This window comes from Zonotrichia leucophrys, chromosome 23 (genome assembly GCF_028769735.1).
Source record: "Zonotrichia leucophrys gambelii isolate GWCS_2022_RI chromosome 23, RI_Zleu_2.0, whole genome shotgun sequence".
NCBI lineage: Eukaryota > Metazoa > Chordata > Aves > Passeriformes > Passerellidae > Zonotrichia > Zonotrichia leucophrys.
Genome location: NC_088192.1, coordinates 855,183 through 881,673, shown reverse-complemented (window position 1 = coordinate 881,673; position 26,491 = coordinate 855,183). Strand labels below are relative to the sequence as shown.

Here is a 26,491-nt window from a genome sequence, read left to right as displayed (position 1 = left end):
AGCACCGGCGGGACCCGCCCGGCCCCGCCCCGCCCCTCACTGAATGCCCGCCCCCTCCCCACAGGCCGCCCTTAGGGACTGCGCTCCCATTGGCCGAGTGCAGCTCCTCCTGGCCTCTGATTGGCCTATCCCCAGCACCGACCGTCTTTGGGCGGTGCGTCTTGTATTGTGATTGGCCCGGTGTCTTGTCACTCAGCTATGACGCTATTTATTGGCTGGCGCGGCCTGTCCGTCACGTTGGGGGTTATTTTGCTCTCCGGTGAGCAGCAGCGCAGGCCGCGCTGTGGGGGCGGCACCGGGCGTCACAAACTGTCACTGCCTGACTCTGCACCTGAGACGGGGTGTCCCCTGCCCCAACTGCCCATTTGCCAGCGAGGCTGTCAATCAAGCGGGAGAGGTGGCACCTCGGTGCTACGGTGACAGAGGAAATAGAGCCCTCCTTCTTCCGTTTCCGAGTGGATGGCTGAGCTGTCCTTTTATTTCTCTGTTTCTCCTCCATTGGGCAATTTTGCTGTCGGTCACCGCAGGGGGCGGGAACTAGCCAGCAGCACAGTAGGCAGGAGGAGACCAAAATCTGTATTCTGATTGGTTGCCAGGCCATCAATCACAAATAATCCTCTCTGATTGGGTTGCAGGGCCGTCATTCACAGTGGTGGGCGTGCCACGCGACTGCACGAGGCGGGCTCAACTTTCTGACACTGCGATTGGTCTGTTTTACCGTCTGTCTGCGTTTGCCCGCTGTCGATTGGTCAGACATGCTGTCACTCAGGTGGGATCAACCGTTTGATTGGCGATCGCCGGGGAGGCGGGGCGCTGCGCGGCGGCTGCGCGGGGGGACACGGCGGGGAGGGACGGACCAGGAATTATTTTTATTTCTTTGTTTCCCGGGGAAAAAAAAAAGGAAAAAAAGGGAAAAAAAGAAAAATAAACCCAAAAAAAAAGCCCCGCGCTCGGGAACCCCCCGCGGGGGCGGATGGTGCTGCCGTGAGCGGGGCGGGCCGGGCCGGGCCGGGCCGGCGGGATGAAGCGGCGGAGCGCGGACTGCAGCAAACTGCGGCGGCCGCTCAAGCGGAACCGCATCACCGAGGGCATCTACGGCAGGTACCGAGCGGCCGCCGCGGCGCCGGGAGCGGGCGGGTCGCGGCCCCGGGCCCCCCGGCCCTGTCACCGTCATGGCGCCCCGGCGCCCCTCAGGCGCTGCCCCGCCCCGGGCCCTCCGCGCCCCCGGGGCTCCGCGGGGCCGGGGCTGCTGCTGGCCAAGGTGCTGCCGGTGCTGCCGGGAGGGAGCGGCCGGAGCCGGCCCCGGGGTGCGCGCCCAGCGCTGGGGCCTTCGCCCTGGGTCACCCCCGGTGGTGCCGGAGCTCCGAGCCTTGCCTGGGCAGGGTTTCCCGGCCGGGTCTCGTAGCTGGGCACTGCCGGAGCTCCGAGCCTTGCCTGGGCAGGGTTTCCCGGCCGGGTCTCGTAGCTGGGCACTGCCGGAGCTCCGAGCCTCGCATGGGCAGGGTTTCCCGGCCGGGTCTCGTAGCTGGGCACTGCCGGAGCTCCGAGCCTTGCCTGGGCAGGGTTTCCCGGCCGGGTCTCGTAGCTGGGCACTGCCGGAGCTCCGAGCTGCCGCTGCCGCCTCAGCTGGGTCTGCCCGGGGAGGCTTTCCCGGCCGGGCATTCCCAGGCTCAGGCTCGCACCCAGCCCGGCTGCTCGCTCGGGGTCTCACAGAGTTGTTCTTGCCGGGCTGGTGGAGCTGCGGGGAAGCCGTGAGAGCTGGGAATTGCCGGAGCAGGGACGGACGGCCCGGTGTGGGCAGAGCCCGGTGTGTACCGGGGGGACACAGCCGGTGCCCGGCTCAGCCCTGACCCTGGCAGCGAGGAACCCAGCAGCTCTGAAGGGAGATGCACGTGGGATGTGTTGTGTTTTCCAGGGGCTCCCAGGGCTCACAGGTTTGTGTCCCAGGGATGTGTTGTGTTTTCCGGGTGCTGCCAGGGCTGGTTGGTGTCCCAGGGATGTGATTCTCCAATTCTAAACTGGAGTTTTCCAGGTGCTCCCAGGTTGGTGTCCCAGCACCCAGCCCGTGTAAGGAGCAGTTCAGGGCTGTGCTCTCCCGAGTGTGGCAGGTTTTTATGTTTCTGTGGCGTGCAGTAATTGTGCATTTCTCAGTCAGCAGGAGTTTGGGTCAGGAGAGGCTCGGGAGCTGGTGAGAGCTGTAGTAAATGTGCTGCTGTCCCATTTCTGTTTCTAGTTCAGTGGGGTTGATGAATGCAGCGCCTGGAAACCTGAGCGAGCTCATACAATTCAGATGTTAACTTTGCATGAGGGAAGCAGCTGCTGGGGAGCTGTGACAGGAATAAAGCTGTCCCAGTGTGCTGCTTATCCCACTTGTAGTGAATCTCTGAGAGTAGAGAGCTTCTTGCTTCAGACTTTCAGGTTTTGGGAAAGCCCTGCCTGGAACGGTAAAGAAAATCATCCCTTGTGTGGAAATTATTATTCAAGGTGAAGAATAATTCAAATATATAAGGAATTGCTTATAGCTGGATTTCAAAAGTAATTCCAAATGCTTTGCTTTTGAGGTGGCTGGCAGGGAAGGCGGGGTGAGAGAAGGATGGGAAATGAGGGAAAGCTGAGCGGAGCTCCAGGAGCTGAGTGTGAGCAGGGAGAGCTGCTGGAGTCTCTGAGCAGCTGAGGCACCTCTGCCTTCGCTCCTCCTGGGATGCTTTGCTTCAGGAATGGGATTTTTAGCCTTTGTTTCACGTGACATTTTGCTAAACAGAAACAACCAGTGTGCTCAGAGTGTTGTCACACAGAAAAGGAGAAATAGTGGGAAGGCTTTTCCCTTTGCAGTCTAAGCAGAGGGAGGTTTTTCTACCTGGATCTGGGATCTTTCTCTTTTTTTTTTAATATTTTTTTCTGCCTCCATAATTCACTGGTCAAATACAGGTAACTTCTCACAGAACTACAGTTGTCTAAATTCTTGTAATTACTGCACTTATTTATTCAGCTTATCTTAATTGTCCCCATCAGCTTACACAGCCCCAGTAAATGCAGTTATCAGGAGGAAGCATCCTGGCTTTATGGGCAGAGCAGCCAGGCTGAGCAAACAGCACCATTGGGATGCTTAACTCTTTGTTTTGTTTGGTTTTTAAATTAAGCCTGATCTTAAATTAAGCCTCCTGTCCAGCCTGGCATGTGAGCAAGGCAGAGCTGTCACTGTGAGTGAGAGCTGGGAAAATGAGGAGTTTTGGAGCAGGTAAGGAAGGAATTGTGCTGCAGGGAAGCTCTGGTGGCAGAGTTCATTGCACGTGTAAAACTGAAGATTATAAGAAGTGATAGAAAAACGGAACAGGGTTAGCAATATAAATTCCTGAGCTGCACTGAAAGGTGTGGATGATCTGTGAATGCTGATTTTTGCAGTGACTTATCCTCTTTAGAAGTATTGCAGGATCTGTGGAAAGAACTTTATTATAATTAAAAATAACTGCTTTCAGCAGATCTCCAAACCCACCACAGTCATGGTGGGAATAGGAGGGTCTCTTATTTCCACAGTTTATATTCCAAATTTTGCCTTGTCCTGTGTAAAACAATGGCAACAGTTTAAAAATGCTCAAGTGATTTAACATCTCCTACCTTTGGCAGTGTGCATGCATTAAACCCCTAATTGTTAATTAAAGTATTCATTGCAGCTTGTCATCAGTTAAGCAATTAAAGTTTATTTGTTTTCAGCTGAATCCCCAGCGCTGGCAGTGCCTGCTGTGGCTGCATTTTGGATTTTGGGGTTCAGAGCTGGCAGTGCCTGCTGTGGCTGCATTTTGGGATTTTTGGGGTTCAGAGTTGGCAGTGCCTGCTGTGGCTGCATTTTGGGATTTTTGGGGTTCAGAGCTGGCAGTGCCTGCTGTGGCTGCATTTTGGGATTTTTGGGGTTCAGAGCTGGCAGTGCCTGCTGTGGCTGCATTTTGGGATTTTGGGGTTCAGAGCTGGCAGTGCCTGCTGTGGCTGCATTTGGGATTTTTGGGGTTCACAGTTCAATCCCCAGAGCTGGCAGTGCCTGCTGTGGCTGCATTTGGGATTTTTGGGGTTCACAGCTGAGTTCCCAGTGCTGGCAGTGCCTGCTGTGGCTGCATTTGGGATTTTGGGGTTCACAGCTGAGTTCCCAGAGCTGGCAGTGCCTGCTGTGGCTGCATTTTGGGATTTTTGGGGTTCAGAGTTGGCAGTGCCTGCTGTGGCTGCATTTGGGATTTTGGGGTTCAGAGCTGGCAGTGCCTGCTGTGGATCTATTTTGGATTTTTGGGGTTCAGAGCTGGCAGTGCCTGCTGTGGCTGCATTTGGGATTTTTGGGGTTCAGAGCTGGCAGTGCCTGCTGTGGCTGCATTTGGGATTTTTGGGGTTCAGAGTTGGCAGTGCCTGCTGTGGCTGCATTTGGGATTTTTGGGGTTCAGAGCTGGCAGTGCCTGCTGTGCCAGCCCCACAGTGCTGGGTGCTGACTGTGTGCCCCTGCAGGGATTTATTTCCCTTTCTTTTGCCCAGCTCAGGGCTGGGTGCCCTCTGTGCCCCGAATCAGGGCTCAGGGAGCTTTCCTGAGTTTCCTCACATTTATTTTCCTTTTCAGACCTGTGGCTGGCGGGTGTTTCTCGTGGTCAGTGCCAGCAGTGATGTTTGCTGCCTTTCAGACTCGCCGTGTTTCCCTCCTTCTGCCCGCTGATAACAATCTTAGATATGTTTGTGTGTTTATTAGATAAAGCTTTAATATTTACTAATCTCCCCTCAGCATGCCTGTGTTGTGGCTGCTGGCTAACCCTGAGCTGGGGGGCTGTTGATTATTGGGTGATTTCACCCAAATGCTCCAATTCACCTTTTTTAGGCTCACCTGTGCCCCTGGCTCGCTGCCAGGCTGGGGCTGCCTCCCACCCCACTCCATTGTCTTGGATGAGTCAGGCTGCCAGTGGAACATGCCAGGATTGCCTTTCCAGCCTTTGGGCCTTGCTGATAAGGAATTAAGGCTTAATCCACCCCCAGTTTGGGTTTGGGGTGCAGAATTGGGCCTTTTCCTAGGGATTTTGGCTGTGTTTTTACCTTAGAGCTGGCAGAGGATCTGCTCCTGCAGGGCAGTAAAAGGAGAACAAAGAACAAGAGAGGAAAAAAAAAAGGGGAGGGGGGGAAGGAAATGGCATCTGGCACTTGCAGGGGGAGGAGGAATAAGGAGGAAAATTATTTATTTGCAAATTCAAATGGGGAGCAGAGGCACCGCAGGGTTATGAATAAATCTTTCTGTTCAGTGTACATTAGCCATCAATTGACCTTTCAGAGAAATTGCAGCTCTGCAATCCCTGCTCCTCCCTGCCCTGTGCCCTGCTCCTGGCATGGATCTGTCCATCCTTCCTTCCTCACCCTCCAGGTTGATGCCATGTGCTGTTCCATGGGGAAAGCCCGAAACCTCTGCCAGGGCACCCAGGGCAGGTTTTTGCCACGTGTCAGGAAATTGGATAACCCAGATTTTAGGTGTTTATCTGCAAGAATCTTCCCTGTATTGGGATCCACCTCAGAATTCCAGTTGGCCTGGTGGAATACATTTGAGGCTGTGCAATAAACAGGTTTTCCAGGGGTTGAATTCCTGGGGATGTGTTTCAGCCTGAGCACAGACCTGGCTGTGCAGCACCTCAGGGCCAGCAGGATCTGAGATTTGGGGCCAGCCCCAGGATTGAGCTTTGAGATTTCCCTGAACTCCTGGAATTCCGAGTGCCTTTGGAGCCTTCGGACAATGAGGAATAGGCTCTTTAATAGTGTTGGCAAAAGCTCCTTACAAGTGTTGCATTGTTCCAATTCCACTTTAGAAGGTGCTAAGTGTCAGCGGGGCCCTTGGATTGATATGAATTTAATATCAGAAATCACTTTAATGGCTGTGCTACAGAACTGCTGCCCAGCAAATGCTTTCCCTTGGAGTGGCACTTGAGGGCTGAGCAGCGTTAGTCCTGACAGCCCTCGTGTGCTGGGGAAAATGGGGTCTCCTCCTGCCTTGCAGTGGCAGGAAAATCAACAATAACCACGAGAGGAACCCAGGGAAATGCTCCACAACACAACCAAACCGAGCAGGGAATTCCTGGCTGTGGTGGCTTTATGGAATTCCTCAGATCTGGGCCCAAATGTCACCTTTAGTGTCAAATATTCCCTGAGTGCAGCTGCTTCTTACGGATTTCTGCTGAGGATCTGAGCTGTAAATAAGCAGGGGAGGGCAGCCTGAGGAAGCACCAGCACAGTGTGACCATTTAAGGGCTTTTGGTGTGGGATATTTTGTTGGCTTGGAGGCTTTTTGCAGTACTCCCACTGAGATTTTAGTTTCATTCTTCTCTAAAGAAATTTGTGACTGGGGCTGGGTCCCTCGGAACTGAAAACACTGAAAGCACTTCCTTAACTTTGCAAGTGTGTGCCATTAATTTTGTTTCCATTCCCCTGAGGTGTTTCCTGGAGCTTTTTGCTGTGTTTTTTCCCAGCCAGTTCAGTTGATAAGGGCTCCCTCAGGCCCCTGCCATCCACCCCTGGCTCCCAAGAAATCCAGGAGTGTTCCTGGATTGGGTGAGAACTGCACAAGTTCACTCATTTCCAATGTCTGCTGGCACCCAGCTCTTTCCCTGGGAATTTGGGGTTTGGTTTCTTCCCCAAAGCTCTGAGCAAGTTCCCAAAAAAGCCCCGAGCAGGGCAGAAACTGGACCCTGCCTGGCACCGGTGCCAGCCTTGGCACCTCCCACTGAACATTCCAGGGCAAAGTTCTGCTGCTTGTGCTGCCAGGGTGGCACAGGAGGGAAAACAAGTCGCTAAAAGGACAATTTACATTTGATTTAAATGAGAAACAAATATTTTTAACCCCCCTTTTTTTTTTTGTAACCTAATAGAGTGCAGCAAGGTATTGGGGAGCTGGAGTGACCCATCTGGGGTGGTGGCTTTGGGGAAAAAGGGGTTTTGCTGCTTTTTTGGAGGAATGGATTGGGCTGATGCCTCAAGTGTTGCTTGGGTATGAGCTCAGAGTGTTTTTAAGCCCTGTTGCCAAGAAGGATCATCAGTGGTTCAAAATGCAGGACTCAGAACATGGGAATGTGGCTCAGAAATAATTAAAAATAGAAGTTAGGCTGGTCTCAGGCCTCACGTGCTTCCATTTTTCTGGGGTTGGTTTGTTTGTTTTTAAGGGATCCATTTGCCTTCATAGAAATGTTTTCCAATCTACCACTGATAACTCAGTATCCAAACAATCCTTAAATTGCTGTAGGCTTAAAATGCATCTCAGTTTCTTGGTGTTGCAGTGTGTGTTAAATGAGGGAACATCTGCAGCCTGCTGAGGAGGGGAACACGAAATTCCTGAGCTCCAGGGCCAGGAGGGGACTGGGAAAGGAATATTCCAGCTGGGAGAGGTTTCCTGTGGGAGAATGCAGAGGGACATGCTGGGTATTGGGGAAAATAAATGCACTTCAGTGTGAGCTTCATTACACCAGGCCTGCTGTAATGGGGTAATAAAATAAACCAAAAAAACAAACCTAAACTTGTTTTATAAAATTATTTTGGCTGGTATTTTCTTCTATATTGTCCTTAGTTTTAATTCTGAATATTTTAATTAAAAAAAAAAAAGAAGAAAGTCAGTTTGTCTGTTGGAAATCCTGATCTGAAATTTCCTTTTTTCTTTCCCCCAGCACCTTCCTGTACCTGAAGTTCCTGGTGGTGTGGGCCCTGGTGCTGCTGGCAGATTTTGTGCTGGAGTTCAGGTTTGAGTACCTGTGGCCCTTCTGGCTCTTCATCAGGAGCGTTTACGATTCCTTCCGCTACCAGGGCTTGGTGAGTGGCACAGAATATTCCATTTCCCACAGGGACAGTGGCACAGAATATTCCATTTCCCACAGGGACAGTGGCACAGAATATTCCATTTCCCACAGGGACAGTGGCACAGAATATTCCATTTCCCACAGGGACAGTGGCACAGAATATTCCATTTCCCACAGGGACAGTGGCTCAGAGCCTCCCCAGGAATATCCCAGCAATATCCCAGCAATATTCCATTTTCCTCAATGGCAATGGCACTGAGCCTCCCCAGGAATATCCCAGCAATATTCCAGCAATATTCCATTTTCCTCAATGGCAATGGCACTGAGAGCCCCCTCACAGCACCAGGGCTTCTCTCTGATGGATACTTTATCCATGGCCAGTGGAAATGAAATCAAGATTTATCCAAATTTCACCACGGAGAAATATTGTTTAAATTCCTGAGCTGGGTTAGAATGAATCAGAATTATATATAACATTATATATGTGTAAACAGGCAAGACTTTCTGCATTATTTTAAAGAAAACCCTCTATATAAACTTTAAAAAAAAAAAAAATGTGTATATATATACACATATGCTATCTATCTATATCCAGGGTTATATATATATATGGTTATATTAAAAATATACATAGCCATATAAAATATTGCTATTTATATATTTATATAGATTTAGATATTTATTTTATATAAATATAAATATATATTTTTATTTAGCAATACTCATTTGTATATAAAAATATATAATTTTTATATTAAAATTAAACATGTAATATTAGAAATATTGGTGAGTTATAAAATTATAGCTATTAGATATTTTATGTAAAATTTATTATATGTATTTTAATATATATAAAAAACTGTATTTGGGTTGGAATAACCAAACTCTCTTCTTTGTCCCCCTCCCTCCTTTCCTTCAGGCCTTCTCAGTATTTTTTGTGTGTGTAGCATTCACCTCCAACATCATCTGTCTGCTCTTCATCCCAATCCAGTGGCTGTTCTTTGCTGCCAGCACCTATGTGTGGGTACAGTATGTGTGGCACACAGGTGGGCATTGTTCTTTATTTACAGCTTCCTGACTCATTTATAATTTCTCTATTTCCAATTCTTCCTTTATTGACAATTTCCAGGGCTCCATGTGTATCTCACATCTTTTAGGAGCAAATCCCCTCTGCTGTTGCCTCACTTAATGCAGTTTTTTTAGAGTTAAAAATTTTGGTTTGTTTTTTTTTTGCTTTGCATCTCCAGTAAGCAGGAACTGGAGGGGAATAAACAGGAATTCCAGAGCAGTTAAAAGAAAATGAAATTCCTGACTTTAAAACTCTACTGCAGTGATTGAACAATTCCAGAGCACACAGTTTGTGACAGTGTTCTGTTCTTCCACACTCAGTTGGTGTGCTGATAATTTAGTTAATAATGTTCAAATATCAGTTATTGCAGTGCTCAGAGTTGAATTCTGTGTTAGCAAAGCTGGATCCAGTTGCTGAGCTGGTGGTGCCAGAGGCTGCCCTGACACTTTGGGATTCCATGGAGAATTTTTATCCCCCTCTGCTGCCCTTTTCTCCCTGAGTTTGTTCTCACAAATCCCTGGGTTTGGATGAGGAAATGGAGCTGGGAATCAAATTTTAGGAATCAAATTTAATTTAAAATTTTTTTTAGGGGTAACTTTTCACTCCCCAGATTGTTGGGATTTGAGATTTGTGGAAAATTTTGTGTCAGCCCTGATGCCAGGGGTGTGATGGGAACTTGCTTTTTTTTTTGTGAAAATCTTTAAGGTTTGTTTCCTCAGACTCCTGAAAATGTTGTAAAAATAACTTTCAAATCTTTGCTGCCTGTCCTCTGTGCCTGAGTGCCTCTGTTTCCCTTCTCTCCACAGAAAGAGGTGTGTGCTTACCAACAGTATCACTGTGGATACTTTTTGTTTATATTGAAGCAGCCATTAGATTTAAAGATTTAAAAAACTTCCACGTGGACCTTTGTCGTCCATTTGCAGCACACTGGTGAGTGCTTCTCTGTCCTTTCCTTATTAACCTTTATTTCACCAGGAAAATGAATAATCAGGCCTTTTTTATTAACCTTTATTTCACCAGGAAAATGAATAATCAGGCCTTTTTTATTAACCTGTATTTCACCAGGAAAATGAATAATCAGGCCTTTTTTATTAACCTTTATTTCACCAGGAAAATGAATAATCAGGCCTTTTTATTTGGGTTCAGGGCTTGGCTGTTCAGTTTTCCCCTCCCAATTCTGCCATGAAATATTCCATGAGAAATGTGTGTAAACAAGGACCCAGTGCCACCTTTCTGTGCTGGGAGGAATTTGCAGTCTGGATATTCCAAGCATTTCTTGAAACAGCAAAAACCACTTTATAAATCAGTTTCTGTGGAGCATGTTCATATATTTATGAATATGTGTAGATGAATTATGTATATATTTGATTAATATTGCTTTTTTTTTCCTCCTCAGCATTGGCTACCCTGTTGTGACTTTGGGCTTTGGCTTTAAAAGTTACGTCAGCTACAAGATGCGGCTGAGGAAGCAGAAGGAGGTGCAGAAGGAGAATGAGTTCTACATGCAGCTCCTGCAGCAGGCTCTGCCCCCAGAGCAGCAGATGCTGCAAAGGCAAGAGAGGGAGGCAGAGGAAGGCAAGTTATCCCTTCTTGTGTGCTCTGTTCTGTGCTGCTCCGAGGAAAAACAAACCCCAGACGTGCAGGGGAGGAGCTGTGGGGGCGTTTGAGGGTCCCAGGATGAGGGGAGAGATGAGAATCTTGGCTCCATCTTTCAGAAGGCTGATTTATTATTTTATGATATATGTTATATTGAAAGAAAATGATATATTGGCACTCTACTAAAAGATGAGAAGAAAGGAATGATAATAAAATCTTGTGACTGCTGACAGCCTCGACACAGGTGGCTGTCATTGGTCACTGAGTAAAAATAATTTCATGTGCTGGGTAAACAATTCTCCAGATCACATTCCAAAGCAGCAAAACATTGGAGAAGCTGAAGCTGCTCAGCTTCTCAGGAGAAGCTCATATTTCATATTTCTCATAAAATTTGTCTGTGACAAGCTCTGTTGGGTGGGAGGGTGGTGAGCCCAGAGGGGCAGAAATGGAATCACTTTGGAGGGGTTGATGTGACAGGAAAAGGGAATTCTGGCCCCTCTGCTCAGTTCCTCATTAGCACTGCATCAGTCAGTGTTGTGGGAAGCTCTAGTGTTTATTCTTAAATCCTCTTTCCTGCCTGGAATGAGGCAAAAAGCCTTAAAATTGGTGATTTGGATTCTCTTTTCTAGAGAGCCTCCAATCCTGATTGTTTCCTGCAGGAATGAGGGATGTGTCCATAATGATTTTTTCTTTCTGTGGCACGATATTGATGGATTTAATGAACTAAGTTGGTTTTTTTTCACTTTGGTGTTGCAGCAGCCAAAGGATTATCTGATATGGATTCCTCAATACTCCTGCAGCACAATGGAGGCATTCCAGCCAACAAAAAAATCTCTGCAACGTTGCCAGAGCTGGAATATCGAGAAAAAGGGAAAGAAAAGGACAAGGATGCAAAGAAACACAACCTTGGAATAAACAACAACATTTTGCAACCTGTAGACTCTAAAATACAAGAAATTGAATATATGGAAAACCATATCAATAGTAAAAGATTAAATAATGATCTTGTAGGAAGTACAGAAAACCTCTTGAAAGAGGACTCATGCACTGCCTCGTCCAAAAATTACAAAAATGTCAGCGGGGTTGTGAACTCCTCACCCCGCAGCCACAGTGCAACCAACGGGAGCATCCCCTCCTCATCCTCCAAAAATGAGAAAAAACAGAAATGTGCCAGCAAGAGCCCGAGCACACATAAGGACTTAATGGAAAACTGTATTCCTAATAACCAGCTAAGCAAACCAGATGCACTGGTAAGGTAAGTTGGGCCTGAGCCTTGTCTCATCCTCCCTTGCTCCATCAGGACTCGGGGGTTTTGTTTGCTGTTTATCAGGAAAATGTCGTTTGTGATGATGTGGAATTGTGCAGTGGTGGGACAGGATCTCCAGAGATGTGTGCAGCTGTGTTCTGGGCTCTGATGCATTCTGGAGCAGGTTGCTCCATGTCTGCCTCAGGATCTGCTGCTCCCCTGGCTCACAGCTCTGGTGTGAGGCACCAGGAATACCCTGGTGGAGGGCAGAAGGAAAACCTGAGGAAATCAGCTCATGTGTCCCTGCCAGCTCCTGCCCTGCCTCTCCAGGGAGCTCACTGGCCTTTCCTGCTGCCTGAACAGGTGGTTTGGTTTTGTTTTTCCTTTGGAGTGTTTGGCTTTTGCTTTAATCTCCAACTCCAAGTGAGTGCAGAGAGCCAGGGCTGCTGTGGAGCTGAGCTCAGCTCTGCCCTCAGCCCTGGGACCTGGCAGGATGGAAAATCCCAGCTTTGCCCTGCTCCTGCAGGTTCAGAGGGAGCTGTGGGGTCTGAGGTGCTGCCAGGAGAAGCAGCAGTGAGGAAGGGGCTGTGGCTGTGCTTGGAGACATGTCTGGAACAAAACCTGTCCCGCAGTTCTGCCCTTCTCCAGCATTTCCCACCTGCTCATGTCTCTTTTTCCTTCTTCCACCAGTGCTGGCCAGCTTAATGGGCAGCTCAGGCTTGTTTTCCCTGCAGGTACCTTTGATAATTGGGCTTTTATCTCAGAGGATTTGTGCTGTGGGAACACAGTTACTTCATTGGAAATATTATTTTTGCTTCTGATAATCACTCTGCTCTGATTGACATACCCCTGCCAATTAAACACCTGGACTAATTGATAGCTAATGTCTGTGGAGAACCTGTGTGGGGTTCAGAAAGCAGCCAGTCAGTGAGATGTGTGACAGGATCCTGCCAATTAAACACCTGGACTAATTGATGACTAATGTGTGTATAGGACCTGTGTGGGGTTCAGAAAGTAACCAGTTAGTGAGATCTGTGATAGGATTAGTCCAATTAAACACTTGGACTAATTGATAACTAATTTCTATGGAGGAGCTGTGTGAGGGTCAGAAAGGATCCAGTCAGTGTGATGTGTGACAGGATCCAATTAAACACCTGGACTAATTGATAACTAATGTCTGTGTAGAATCTGTGTGAGGGTCAGAAAGCAGACAGTCAGTGAGATGTGGGACAGGATCCTGCCAATTAACCACTGGACTAATTGATGACTAATGTGTGTCTAGGATCTGTGTGGGGTTCAGAAACAGCCAGCCAGTGGGATCTGTGGCAGGATTAGTCCAGTTAAACACCTGGAAGGAGCTGCCAGCCTGGGGATTGTGCTGGGACAGGGTTAAAGCTGCTGTGTTAAGGAGTTTCCTGCTGAAATCCTTGTGTGCAGCTCAGAGCAGGTGCTCACCAATCCCCCAAGGTGAGTTTTGGATCACAGAAATGAGTCTGCAGCAAAACAGATCCTGTCCTGAGGGAATTGCAGCTGCTGGAAGGACACAGAGCACAGCTGGACTCTGAAAGGGCCTTACTGTGCCCTGAGAGGGAATTCCTGAAGTCTGAGCTCCTTCAGAGGAGTGGTTTTGGGATGTGTGGCTGTGGAGTGGTGCCACAGGTCCCTGGAGCTGTTCCTGTCCCTGCTGTCCCCGTGCAAACAGCCCAGACCCAGCTCTGCTGCAGTCATCCATGGCATCCATGGCATCCATTGTTTCTGCTCAGCCTGGCTGTGCAGCTCCCACACCAGTGGGAGCATAAACTCACCTGACAAATTGGATGGGATGGATGCACTTAAATTTAAAAATTCACGGTGCTTTTTTATTTTAACCTTGTCCATTATCCCCTCCCTGGAGTTCCAGGCATTTGTTCATCAGTTTTTCCACTTGCAGGAGTGTTACTCATTCCTGTTATTAAACTTTCAGTCTGCTGGAGCTGGAAAGGGCTCAGTGAAGTCCTGATTTGTTCAGACTCAGCTCAGATCTGCCCAGCTTCCAAATAAAGCTGCTTTTCTGAACTGGGTGTCCAGCAGGGTGGCAGACCCAAGCTGCTTTCCTTTTGTGTCCACAGAGGATGGCCCTGGGCTGAGTAACCAGGAGCAAATGTGAAATATTCCTTCTGCAAATGTGAAATATTCCTTCTGCAAATGTGAAATATTCCTTCTGCAAATGTGAAATATTCCTTCTGCTGCTGGGGCTGGGGATTAGCAGGGCTGGAGACAGTCAGGATCAGGAGGTTTTGCAGACCAGGAGCTTTACAGGGTTGTTAGCTCTGAAATGTTTGATGTGGTCTGTGTGGAAGTGTCCTAAAGTTAAGGTTTATGTATGTATTTCATACATGCTCCTCTTTGAAGCTAAGCTTTTCCTGCAATATCAGAACCTGAGTTTTATGGAGAGGAGCTCCCTGATGCCCATCCCTGGGGATTGTCCCATCCTTGCTGGAGCTGAGGGGTCCCAGGAACCTCTGGGGGTTTCTGAGACATCTCCTGAGGGTGCTGGGAGCTTCTCAATCCCTTCATCACTGAATCTGTGATTGAGTTCCTCTTTCCCAGCTCCCTGGGGCCACTGCAGGGATCCATTTGGGATCAGCCTGGGTCCTTTTGCACTCTGCTGTTTGTCAGGAGGTGCAGAGCAAACCCATCTCTTCTCCCATTTCCCTGATTTCTGAGCTGGAACAGATTCACAGCCTCAATATATGGAACAAGTCCAAGCTGTAATTGCTGCAGAATTATTTTTTTTTTGTTGTTTATTGCACATTACACTGCAAAACCCATGACCTGCCTCTGCCTTTCAGCACCCTTAAAAATCCCTGCTCTGAAAGCACACAAAAACCTGGCAGTGCAGCTTGGCAGGCCTGCCTGTATCCACAGAGGTCCTGCCTTTGGCACACGAGGTGATGAACAAGCTGTCTCATGTACTAATTATTCCCACAGATAACGAGGACATCTTCTGGCACTTGGACTGGGAAAATTCTTGGTGGAGCAAAAGCTGCTCTGCCACAGCTTATTTCACTTCTCCTAAAATGGTGTTACCTGCAGGGACAGACTGGGAGGTTTTTTATGTGAATTTGTGGCCATTTGGTGCTAATACTGTAAAATTTGGTGACATCACTGGTGGGCAGAGAGGGGCTGGTGCCTCCTGCTCACCCCCTGGCTGCGTTAAAGCAGCAGAAGGTTTCCTGTGGCAGCTGCAGGGGGGTGATGGCCAAGCTTCCCTGCCCCAGGAAGGCAGGCACAGAACAGAAAATCAGGATTGGGGATGGAGATGAGGAGTGTGGGAGCCAATCCCTCCTGCAGCCCCTTCCCAAGGCAGCAGGGAGCTCAGGAACAGAACATTTCCAGCCCTGGGAATGGCAGCAGGGACAGGAGGGTCCTGGCTTTTTTTGGGGGGGTTCCTGGCTTTTTTTGGGGGGGTTCCTGGCTTTTTTGGGGGGTTCCTGGCTTTTTTGGGGGTTCCTGGCTTTTTTGGGGTGCAAACTGCTCCCAGGAGCTGCAGGGAGATCCTGTCAGTCCCAGCAGGGGCACAGTGGCCCCTCAAAGCAGCAGCTTCACTGCAGGAGCTGCTGGTGCCAGGAGCCCTGTGGGAACTTTAAAATGATAATTTTTATATAAACAGCTTGATTTACCCAACAATTGCCCTTTCCATCATTTAACACTGCACAGGGTAGCACCACTCCCCTAAAACCAGCTGCTGCTGTTCCCATTTTGGGGCTGAGGTTGGAATACTTGCTCAGGTTTGCAAGTTCTTTCCCTCAGAGCACCAAGTGATTTGTGCACTTCCCCTTGAGGTGGGTATTTGCTTTGTGCTGTTACTCTTTGCCTGTAAGTTGATTTTTTTTCTGTCTGAGGGTGCTTTTGAGCATTGATAGAGCACTGAAGGATTAATCTTGTGGAGAGGCAGCTGGGGCAGGAGGGGGCTGAGGGGTCCCAGCCCAGCCCTGCTCCCCTGGCTCCTCATTCCCCCTCTCATCTCTCTGCGTGTTTTTGCTGTTCCAGACCCACCTCTCTGGATTTCCTCACCCTTGAGGATCCCACATTTCCCCCCTGCACTCAATAGCACAGGATCTTCTCCCTGCTCATCTCTCAGTGCCTTTTAGGCTGAGATTTCCCTGCCCTAAGCCCAAAAATGTTTCATTAAGAAATCAGAAGGCTGCAGCCATTCATCTGCACTGCTCAGTGTCACTGAGGGCAGCTCTGTTTGGCTTTGGTGAGTGCTCTCCTCATCTTAATGTCCCACTGCCACCAGTTCAGAATGGAAGCCTAGGAAATAAAAGCACCTTCATCTTCTTTATGGACACTTAAAAACTCCCCAATCAATAGCTGGCAGAGCAGAGGAGGCTTGTGTGAGAATGGCTGGGGTGTGTTGCTTTCAGTGAGTGTGTAACAGAGTTTAAAAGGGTTGATTATTCACCTGTGATGTGTTTTTAGTCTAGGAATCAATAACCTCATTTGTGGGGAAAAAATGAAAGTGAGCTGAGTGCCTCTCCTCCAAAATGTGTTTTATTTAACAATATTTTAATTAAAAAGATTACATGAATCTTCAGGAACTTTCCAAAGCTACAATCTCAAGTGTAGAGCAGATGGTCTCTGTTCAAGAGCAATTAAAACTGAATTTACTGACTCCTGAGCTGGGGGTGACTTAACACATCCTCTTACTCGGCATGCACATCATGTGCTGCAAGAAAGCACCAACATGTTGAGGTGACAATTCACAGCTCTGGCTGGCAAATCCAACTCAGCATTTGTGGACAGAATGAAATCTCTGTGTGTGTGTGTGGCTCTGTCCTGCTTTGGAGCAGGACAAGACGTGTACAATATTTACAATAACTTCCCAGTATCACCTATGTTAGACAGTGAGCTTCTACTCTAAACCAATCTAAAAGTGCCACCATCACCCAGAAAAATGGGGAGGCCCAGAAGAAGAAGGAGAAAGGCTGGACATGCCCAGATTTCTCTATCTTGCCCCCTGAACCCCCATTCTAAAAACCCCAAAAATCAATTTTTCATCCTGTGATAAATTCACTATCATTTTACTTAAATTTTCATGTCTTGTAATCCTTCATATAAAGGTTGGTAATTGGTTTTTTCTAAGGGCTGAATCAAAGGCCCAGGGTTCTTGGTCTCTGAGCTCCCTGACAGGGTCTCGAGCCCTCCAGGGCAGCCAGAGGAATTCCCTGGGTTCCAAATCAAGTAATAAATCCAAATATTATCCCAAATAAAATATAAATAAAATTACTTTATTTATCCCAAATAAAGTAATAAATAATAAAGTGTAATAAATTAATTGGTGAGTGGCACAGAATATTCCATTTCTTGAGAACACGGTGTCTGCCACAGACATCTTTTATGAAAAATCTTTTCTTTAGGTTTTTTCCTTTTGAGAAGCTGAGAGGCCTCAAGAACAAAATGTAAACAACGTGGAATGCAACAGGTGGATCTTTGATTGGCTTATGTTAGTCAATTCTAATTAATGGCCAATCAAAGTGAGCTGGCTGGGACAGAGAGTCCGAGCCACAAGCTTTTGTTACGATTCTTGTTGGAGATTTTTTCAGGGATGGCCTAGAAGGCAGCTGTGAGGAGCAGATTCTCACAGCCGGTTTCTGTAAACAGCAGAGGTTCTCAGGTTATTTTTAATTACAGGTAAAAGTGGCAAACATGAAGGCCTTGAGAGCCTTGCACATCAGAGTTCTCAGGCAGCTTTCTCATAACAAGTGGATGTTCTATCTTTGGCTGTTTTGGGAAAGCAAGAATAATTTTGAGAACCCAAATCTTGGTATTGGAAACATAAGGTGGAGTTGGTGTGTAATCTCTGACCTATTGTGAGCTCAGATTTTGCAATATGCATGAAGTGAATTAACACTGTTATAAAAGGTGACTGATTGATCAATAGAGGGGAGTCGATGCTGACCAATGCAAGGTGGGTCGTCTCCCCTCCAACTTCAATATATGGTGAACTTCAATAGATTCTTTCTTTTTTTTATTCTTAGCCAGCTTTCTGATGAAATCTTCTATTCTTTTAGTGTAGTTTTAATATAATATATATCATAAAATAATAAATCAAGCCTTCTGAAGCATGGGGTCAGATCCTCAGCCCCCTGTGAGCAGGGTCACAGGAGTCAGGCGCACCGTGCTGCCTTTGTGGGGCTCCTGGTTCCCTCATGCCCACCCAGCGGCGCTGTCCTTGTGCCCCCAGGTTGGAGCAGGACATCAAGAAGCTGAAGGCCGACCTGCAGGCCAGCAGGCAGGTGGAGCAGGAGCTGCGCAGCCAGGTGAGCTCGCTGAGCTCCGCCGAGCGCGGCGCGCGCGCAGAGACCGGCCAGCTGCGCCAGGAGAACGAGCTGCTGCAGAACAAGTACGTGGGCACTGCCAGGGGGGAGTGGGGGCACGGAAACACCCTCCCTGCTGAGCTGGGAACATTTGGGGTGCTCAGGCAGCGATGGGGGAGTGGGAGTGACGGTTTGTTATTGGGAATTGTAATCTGGGAATTATTAGGAGTTATCGTAGTCTGGAAATTATGGGGTTCTCAAGGATATGGGAGCAGGAATGACAGTTTGTTATTAGGAGTTGTAATCTGGACATTAAGGGGTTCTGAAGGATATGACAGTTTGTTATTGGGAATTGTAGTCTGGAAATTATGGGGTTCTCAAGGATATGGGAGCAGGAATGACAGTTTGTTATTAGGAATTGTAATCTGGACATTAAGGGGTTCTGAAGGATATGGGAATAGGAGTGACAGTTTGTTATTAGGAATAACAGTTTGTTATTAGCTATTATTGTAATCTGGACATTAAGGGGTTCTCGGGGATATGGGCATAGGAATGACAGTTTGTTATTAGGAATTGTTGTAATCTGGAAATGAAGGGGTTCTCATGCAGAGATATGGGAGCAGGAATGAGTTTGTTATTAGGAATTGTTGTAATCTGGAAATTAAGGTGTTCTCAAGAATACTGGAGTAGGAATAATAGTTTGTTATTAGGAATTACTGTAATCTGGAAATTATGGGGTTCTCAAGGATATGGGAGCAGGAATGACAGTTTGTTATTAGGAATTGTAATCTGGAAATTATGGGGTTCTCAAGGATATGGGAGCAGGAATGACAGTTCGTTATTAGGAATAACAGTTTGTTATTAGCTGTTATTGTAATCTGGACATTAAGGGGTTCTCGGGGATATGGGCGTAGGAATGACAGTTTGTTATTAGGAATTGTAATCTGGAAGTTATGGGGTTCTCAGGCAGGGATATAGGAGTGGGAATGACAGTTTGTTATTAGGAATTGTAATCTGGAAATGAAGGTGTTCTCAAGAATACTGGAGTAGGAATAACAGTTTGTTATTAGGAATTACTGTAATCTGGAAGTTATGGGGTTCTCATGCAGAGATATGGGAGCAGGAATGAGTTTGTTATTAGGAATTATTGTAATCTGGAAATCTCAAGGATATGGGAGTAGGAATAACAGTTTGTTATTAGGAATTTCCAGATTACAATAATCTGGAAATTATGGGGTTCTCAAGCAGGGATATGGGAGTAGGAATAACAGTTTAGTATTAGGAATTATAATCTGGAAATTTAGGGGTTCTCAGGGATATGGGAGCAGGAATAACAGTTTGATTTTTGTGTTAAATAATCCTAAAATGAGAGACAGATTTTAAGATCACTCCTGTCCCCCTGCAGATTGCACAATGCTGTACAGATGAAACAAAAAGACAAACAAATGATCAGCCAGCTGGAGAAGAAGCTAAAGGCAGAGCAGGAGGCACGAACCTTTGTAGAAAAACAATTAATGGAAGAAAAGAAGAGGAAGAAGTTGGAAGAAGCAACTGCAGCACGAGCTGTGGCCTTTGCTGCTGCTACCAGGTGCTCTGCCCTTGGGAGCCTTTGGGTGGGAAAGAGGAGCCTGTGTTTGATCTTTTACTTTAAAAAGTCTTTTTTATTTAAAAAAAACCAGCTTTATTTGCATTGAGAGGCTCATTTGTGTTAAAACAAGGCAGGACTGGGAGATGTCTCCCCTGCAGCTGAGCCTCAGTGCCTACATGACATTTACACATGTACAGGATGAGCGTGCTCTAAATTACCTGCTCTTCCTGCAGTGTTGTGTCTTGCTCAAAAGAGCATCTCCCTTCACTTGGCAACTGGGAATCAGGGATTTGTGCAGTGACATTGGCCATAATTCTGGAATTTTCCTGCTGGGGCAGTGCTCCTTGTGGGGTTCTGCAGTCCCACAGCAGCACAGGCTGGGGGCACTTTAACCTGCAGGGCTCCAAATGTCTAAAAGGAATTATTCTTGCTTTTCTGCTCTCCCCAGAAAGGAATGAATCCCTTATCAATTGGAACATTGATTATTCCCTTGTTTGGGTTTAGCATCCCCCAAAATTCCCTTATTTGGGTTTAGCACCTCCCACATTCCCTTATTTGGGTTTAGCCCTGCCCACATTGCCTTATTTGGGTTTAGCCCTGCCCACATTGCCTTATTTGGCTTTAGCCCTGCCCACATTGCCTTATTTGGCTTTAGCACCTCCCACATTGCCTTATTTGGCTTTAGCACCTCCCACATTGCCTTATTTGACTTTAGCACCTCCCACATTGCCTTATTTGACTTTAGCACCTCCCACATTCCCTTATTTGGGTTTAGCACCTCCCACATTGCCTTATTTGGGTTTAGCACCTCCCACATTGCCTTTTTTGGGTTTAGCCCTGCCCACATTGCCTTTTTTGGGTTTAGCCCTGCCCACATTGCCTTATTTGGGTTTAGCCCTGCCCACATTGCCTTATTTGGGTTTAGCCCTGCCCACATTGCCTTATTTGGGTTTAGCCCTGCCCACATTCCCTTATTTGGGTTTAGCACCTCCCACCTTGCCTTATTTGGGTTTAGCACCTCCCACATTGCCTTTTTTGGGTTTAGCCCTGCCCACATTGCCTTATTTGGCTTTAGCACCTCCCACATTGCCTTTTTTGGGTTTAGCCCTGCCTACATTGCCTTTTTTGGGTTTAGCCCTGCCTACATTGCCTTTTTTGGGTTTAGCCCTGCCCACATTGCCTTATTTGGGTTTAGCCCTGCCCACATTGCCTTATTTGGGAATACTTTCAGTCACTGCATTGCTGTGAGGGAATCACTTCACTGAGCAGACCAAAGTTGGCTCCTTCTTTTCAAGCCTTTTTATTTTATTTTAATTGTCGGTGTTGGATGCAGCTGAGGAGGGGCAGGCCGGCTGTTGCCTCTGAGGGCCGGCTGTTGCCTCTGAGGGCCGGCTGCTGCCTCTGAGGGCCGGCTGCTGCCTCTGAGGGCCGGCTGCTGTCTCTGAGGGCCGGCTGTTGCCTCTGAGGGCCGGCTGTTGTCTCTGAGGGCTGCTGTTGTCTCTCCCAGCTGCTGAGCTGTGCTGTGTCCCTGCAGGGGGGAGTGCACCGAGACCCTGCGGAGCCGCATCCGAGAGCTGGAGACCGAGTGCAAGAAGCTCAGCATCGACATCAAGCTGAAGGAGGACCAGATCAGAGAGCTGGAAATCAAAGTGCAGGTAATGCCCAGCCCCAGGGGCTCAGGGCAGCCCCCAGGGAGAGCTCCCAGCCCTGCCACATCCCTGCATCTGCAGCACAGCAGTGCCCAGGGAGCGCAGATCCTGCCCTGGATGGGGGCAGGAGGGACCTGAGGCTGCTTCCAGATCCTTCCATGGTTCCAGGAGGCTCCTTCCAGACCTTTGCATTGATCCAGGAGGGACCAGAGGCTCCTTCCGGACCATTCCATGGTTCCAGCAGGCTCCATCCACACCATTCCATGGTTCCAGCAGATTCCTTCCACACCATTCCATGGTTCCAGCAGATTCCATCCACACCATTCCATGGTTCCAGCAGGCTCCATCCACACCATTCCATGGTTCCAGCAGGTTCCATCCACACCATTCCATGGTTCCAGCAGGTTCCATCCACACCATTCCATGGTTCCAGCAGGTTCCTTCCAGACCATTCCATGGTTCCAGCAGGTTCCATCCACACCATTCCATGGTTCCAGCAGATTCCATCCACACCATTCCATGGTTCCCGCAGGTTCCATCCACACCATTCCATGGTTCCAGCAGGTTCCATCCACACCATTCCATGGTTTTAGCTGGTTCCATCCACACCATTCCATGGTTCCAGCAGGTTCCTTCCAGACCATTCCATGGTTCCAGCAGGCCCAGAGGCTCCTTCCACACCATTCTCTTGGTTCAATGGGGATTTATTGCCCCCAAACCCCCTGGTCTGTGTAGGCTGAGGGTAGAATCCCCTCAGGAGCATTTTTCTCCTCATGCAAGGAGCCTGTGCCACTCTCATGGTAATAACTAATGAATTTCACTGAAGGTTGCTGATTCAGGGCAGTCTGGAGCACTGGCCAGGCCATTGTTTTTGTGTTAAAGTGCCTGAATATTGGAAATACTTTGTGGCAGGTGTGCAGCAAACAGAGCTGGGTTTGTTACAGCTACAGAGCTCAAATGTGTGCCCTTATTCCTGTCCTAAAGATGTGCTCAGACTGACAATCTGCATGAAAATGGATTTTTAATGCCTCTCCAAAGCCCACCTGGTGCTGCTGTGGACTTGTTTCCCAGTCACAGGTGCAGCCTCCTTGTCCCTGGATTTACCAGACCCTTGACAACAAGTGTGGCTTATCCCTGGAGTGTTTGAGCATGGCTTCCAGATAATTAAACCCAGCTCTAATTAAGCTTTTTAATTCCATGAGCATCTTCAAACTGTTAGAGAAGCTTTTTGTTGCAGGCATTAATATTCTCCCCTTTGCACTCTTGTCCCTCCATTTGAAGGTATAGAATATATTTGTATTATTTTCCCCCCAGCCACAGTTTGCCAGGATGACATTTTTTTTGCTCCTAGGCTGACATGTTTTGCCCCTCAGGGTGGGTTTTTTTGCCCCCTAGGATGACATTTGTGCCCCAGGCTGGCATTCCTGGCATGCCCATCCCTGTGTCCCTGCAGGAGCTGAGGATGTACAAGGAGAACGAGAAGGACACCGAGGTGCTGATGTTGGTGCTTTTTTGCCCTCAGGATGATATTTTTGTCCCCTAAAATAACATTTCTGTCCCCAGGACAGGATTTTTTGGCCCCTAGGATGCCATTTGTGCCCCCTAGGATGCCATTTGTTCTCCCAGGCTGGCATTGCCCCATTCTGACCCCATTTTCCCCTGCAGGAGCTGAGGAAGTACAAGGAGAATGAGAAGGACACCGAGGTGCTGATGTTGGCACTTTTTTGGCCCCAGGCTGGCATTTTTGCCCCTGTAGGTTAACATTTGTGCCCCCAGGCTGGCATTTTTGCCCCCCTAGGTTAACATTTATGCCCCCAGGCTGGCATTCCTGCTGTTCTGAGCCCATTTTCCCCTGCAGGAGCTGAGGAAGTACAAGGAGAACGAGAAGGACACCAAGGTGCTGATGTCGGTGCTTTTTTTCCCTCAGGATGATATTTTTGCCCCTTAGGCTGGCATTTTTTGCCCCCAGGCTGGCATTTTTGCCCCCCTAGGATGCCATTTGTGCCCCCTAGGTTAACATTTGTGCCCCCAGGCTGGCATTCCTGCTGTTCTGAGCCCATTTTCCCCTGCAGGAGCTGAGGAAGTACAAGGAGAACGAGAAGGACACCGAGGTGCTGATGTCGGCGCTCTCGGCCATGCAGGACAAGACCCAGCACCTGGAGAACAGCCTGAGTGCAGAGACCAGGATCAAGCTGGACCTTTTCTCTGCCCTGGGAGATGCCAAAAGGCAGCTGGAGATTGCCCAAGGTACCTGGGGGCTTCCATAACACACAGTCCTGGGGGATTCTCAGAGGGAATTTGGCATTTGCAGCTTTGGGGATGTGGAGCCGGAACCATCTGAGCTCACCTTCCCAGCCCGTCATGATCATGGACATTAAAATTGGTGTTTCAATTAATTCATGATTATTTTCTGCAGTTTATAAACCATGACAAGGAGCTGGAGATCTTTTAAAGCTCTGGAAAATCTCTCTCATTAAAAGAGATAAATGAAATTAAGGTTGTTAAGCTGCTCTCCTGCCATCCTATTAATAATATTTTATTACTCCTCAAGCAAATAAAACTTAAATTTGAGGAGAACCCAACCTGTTTTAACCCTGAACAGGTGAGGGGAGTGTGGGCACTGCCACCAGAGGGAGCAGAAAGCCAACACCAAACCCAGCCCAGGCTTTGTGCAGCTGTGCAAACCATGGAGCATTTCAATAACTTTGCATTTCATTTCCCTGCAGAAGGTTGTTTGACTGCAGGAATATTTAATTAGAGGGAGAAATTGTTTTGTTTCGTTTCAGCAATGGGTTTTTGCATCACCAGGTTGCAGGAATTGCTGTGGTGGGGGTGTGAAAGCTCAGAGAGAAATGATGGGAATGGGAGAGTTTGGAAAATTAACAACTTTTATGACTAGATATTTGACTTTTGTGAGGAGTTTGGAGAAGGGCAATGGAAAAAGGCAGAAAAATGAGATTAAATAGAATTAATCTTTGAGGGTGGTGCAGCTGTGAATGCAAGTAATGCAAATTGTCATGGGGGAGGGTTGAGATTTGTTTTGTGATAATTGGAGATAATCAAACCCAGCTCTGAGCACAGACCAGGAGCTGCACAGGGCTGGTTTCAGGAGTGTCTGTCAGGCAGGGAAGGGAAGCTCTGGGCTGCTGGGAGGTGATTTCAGGACATGATCTGAGCTCCTGGGTGGTGATTTCAGGGCTCTCAGGCTGGGGAATGGAAGCTCTGGGCTGCACAGGGATGATTTCAGGGCTGCCAGGCCCAGAGCTGCTGGTTGGTGCTTTCAGGGCCGGCTCTGAGCTGCTGGGTGCTGATTTCAGAGTTGTAAGGAAGGGAATGGAAGCTCTGAGCTGCACGGTGATGATTTCAGGAGTGTTAGACTGGGGAAGGGAAACTCTGAGCTGCTGGTTGGTGGTTTCAGGGCTCTCAGGCTGGGGAAGGGAAGCTCTGAGCTGCACAGGGATGATTTCAGGGCATGATCTGAGTTCCTGGGTGGTGGTTTCAGGGCTGCCAGGCCCAGAGCTGCTGGGTGATGATTTCAGGGCTGGGGAAGGGAAGCTCTGAGCTGCACAGGGATGATTTCAGGGCATGATCTGAGTTCCTGGGTGGTGATTTCAGGGCTCTCAGGCTCTGAGCTGCTGGGTGATGATTTCAGGAGTGTCAGGCAGGGAATGGAAGCTCTGGGCTGCTGGGTGATGATTTCAGGGCTCTCAGGCTGGGGAAGGGAAGCTCTGGGCTGCACAGGGATGATTTCAGGACATGATCTGAGCTCCGGGGTGGTGATTTCAGGGCTGGGGAAGGGAAGCTCTGAGCTGCACAGGGATGATTTCAGGGCTGGGACGTGGTTTCAGGGCTTTCAGGGCTGGGGAAGGGAAGCTCTGGGCTGCACAGGGATGATTTCAGGGCATGATCTGAGCTCCTGGGTGGTGATTTCAGGACTCTCAGGCTCTGAGCTGCACAGGGATGATTTCAGGGCATGATCTGAGCTCCGGGGTGGTGATTTCAGGGCTGGGGAACGGAAGCTCTGAGCTGCTGGGTGCTGATTTCAGAGGTGTCAGCCTGGGGAAGGGAAGCTCTGAGCTGCTGGGTGGTGATTTCAGGGCTCTCAGGCTGGGGAAGGGCAGCTCTGAGCTGCACAGGGATGATTTCAGGGGTGTCAGCCTGGGGAAGGGCAGCTCAGAGGCGCCGGTCGGTGCTTCCAGCCCTGAGCCGCTCTGAGCGCTGCCTTTTGCCGTCCGCAGGGCAGATCCTGCAGAAGGATCAGGAGATCAAGGAGCTGAAGCAGAAGATTGCCGAGGTGATGGCAGTGATGCCCAGCATCACCTACACTGCGGCCACCAGCACTCTGAGCCCCGTGTCCCCACATTATTCCTCCAAATTCGTGGAGCCCAGCCCCTCTGGACTCGACCCCAACGCCTCCGTGTACCAGCCCCTGAAGAAGTGAGGCAATGCCAAGGTTCTCTGTGCCCCCGGGGGTCTCTTGCAGTCAAGATTGAAATTGTTTCGTGTGGGACTGTGTTTGTTGTCATTTCCAGCAGGAGAAAAGAGCATTGGCTAGAGCTGCCCATCGGTTTTTCTTGTAAATTTTTAGGGAACCTCACAGAACTTTGCGATTTGTTTTCCTTGGCCAACGCATTAAAAAACGATTCTTGGTTTTCAAGTAGCCAATTTTGCCTTTTTATGTACTCTTGCATGGTTTCCTCTTGAAAAAAAAACAAAAAAACCACAGGGCTTTGCTTGGTTTTGAACCCTTTCTCCTCAGTTTTTTATTTAATTATCAAATTGGATTTAATTTGTGAGGAAAACCCCTCAGTTTGCCAGTGAAAGGGTTAAACAACCCAACAAAGCTTTGATTTATTGATGTGTTCAATACAAACACGTGGATGTTGCAGAAGATAATTTGATTTTCCCCCCCTCAAAGGACCAAACAAATTCCAGGGGCGTTGTTGAAGGGAAGGAATAAAGAATAGCTGATGATGTGATGGTGGTTGTTGTGTGAAATATTTCTATCCCCATTGGTGTTTTTTTTAGTCATGGAGAAGTCTTGTCCACAGTGCCTTGGGAAAAGACATTTCAAGAGGAAACTTGATGGTTTAAAATATTTTTTTTTTTTGCCCCTTTCGCTGTCATCCAGCTTCTGTACCAGAGCTCGTGCTTGGTCAGATCCAGGCTCCAAACTCAGTTTTGGTTCCAAACCCTGCAGTTTGTTCTGTCCTTGGTGGTGCTGCCCTGGAGAGGGAAGGTGGAGCTGGGC

The 26,491-nt window shown here is 48.2% G+C and overlaps 1 protein-coding gene across 4 annotated transcripts; it reads left to right on the top strand.

Moving 5' to 3' along the window:
* The first annotated feature begins 444 nt into the window (after positions 1-444).
* On the top strand, positions 445-26,219 carry MACO1 (macoilin 1). Of its 4 annotated transcripts, XM_064731665.1 has the most exons (12): positions 445-552; positions 636-769; positions 7,662-7,803; positions 8,710-8,836; positions 9,666-9,789; positions 10,256-10,434; positions 11,212-11,710; positions 17,931-18,089; positions 19,409-19,591; positions 21,126-21,246; positions 23,313-23,487; positions 25,479-26,219. In XM_064731665.1, exons 1-12 carry the CDS (start codon positions 460-462, stop codon positions 25,679-25,681), a joined length of 2,139 nt encoding a protein of 712 aa, XP_064587735.1. In that variant the 5' UTR covers positions 445-459; the 3' UTR covers positions 25,682-26,219. The 4 variants fall into 4 exon arrangements, with proteins under 4 accessions (XP_064587735.1, XP_064587738.1, XP_064587736.1 ...); XM_064731668.1 differs by lacking the exons at positions 23,313-23,487; positions 25,479-26,219 and adding an exon at positions 23,099-23,203; XM_064731666.1 differs by lacking the exons at positions 445-552; positions 636-769 and adding an exon at positions 840-1,101.
* Positions 26,220-26,491: the final 272 nt, after the last annotated feature.

Coding starts and splice junctions, on each gene's coding strand:
- MACO1 (XM_064731665.1), top strand. CDS start 460: ATGGCTGAGCTGTCCTTTTATTTCTCTGTTTCTCCTCCATTGGGCAAT. Junction 18,090..19,408: donor AACGAGCTGCTGCAGAACAA/GTACGTGGGCAC, acceptor GTCCCCCTGCAG/ATTGCACAATGCTGTACAGA. Junction 21,247..23,312: donor AGCTGGAAATCAAAGTGCAG/GTAATGCCCAGC, acceptor TTTCCCCTGCAG/GAGCTGAGGAAGTACAAGGA.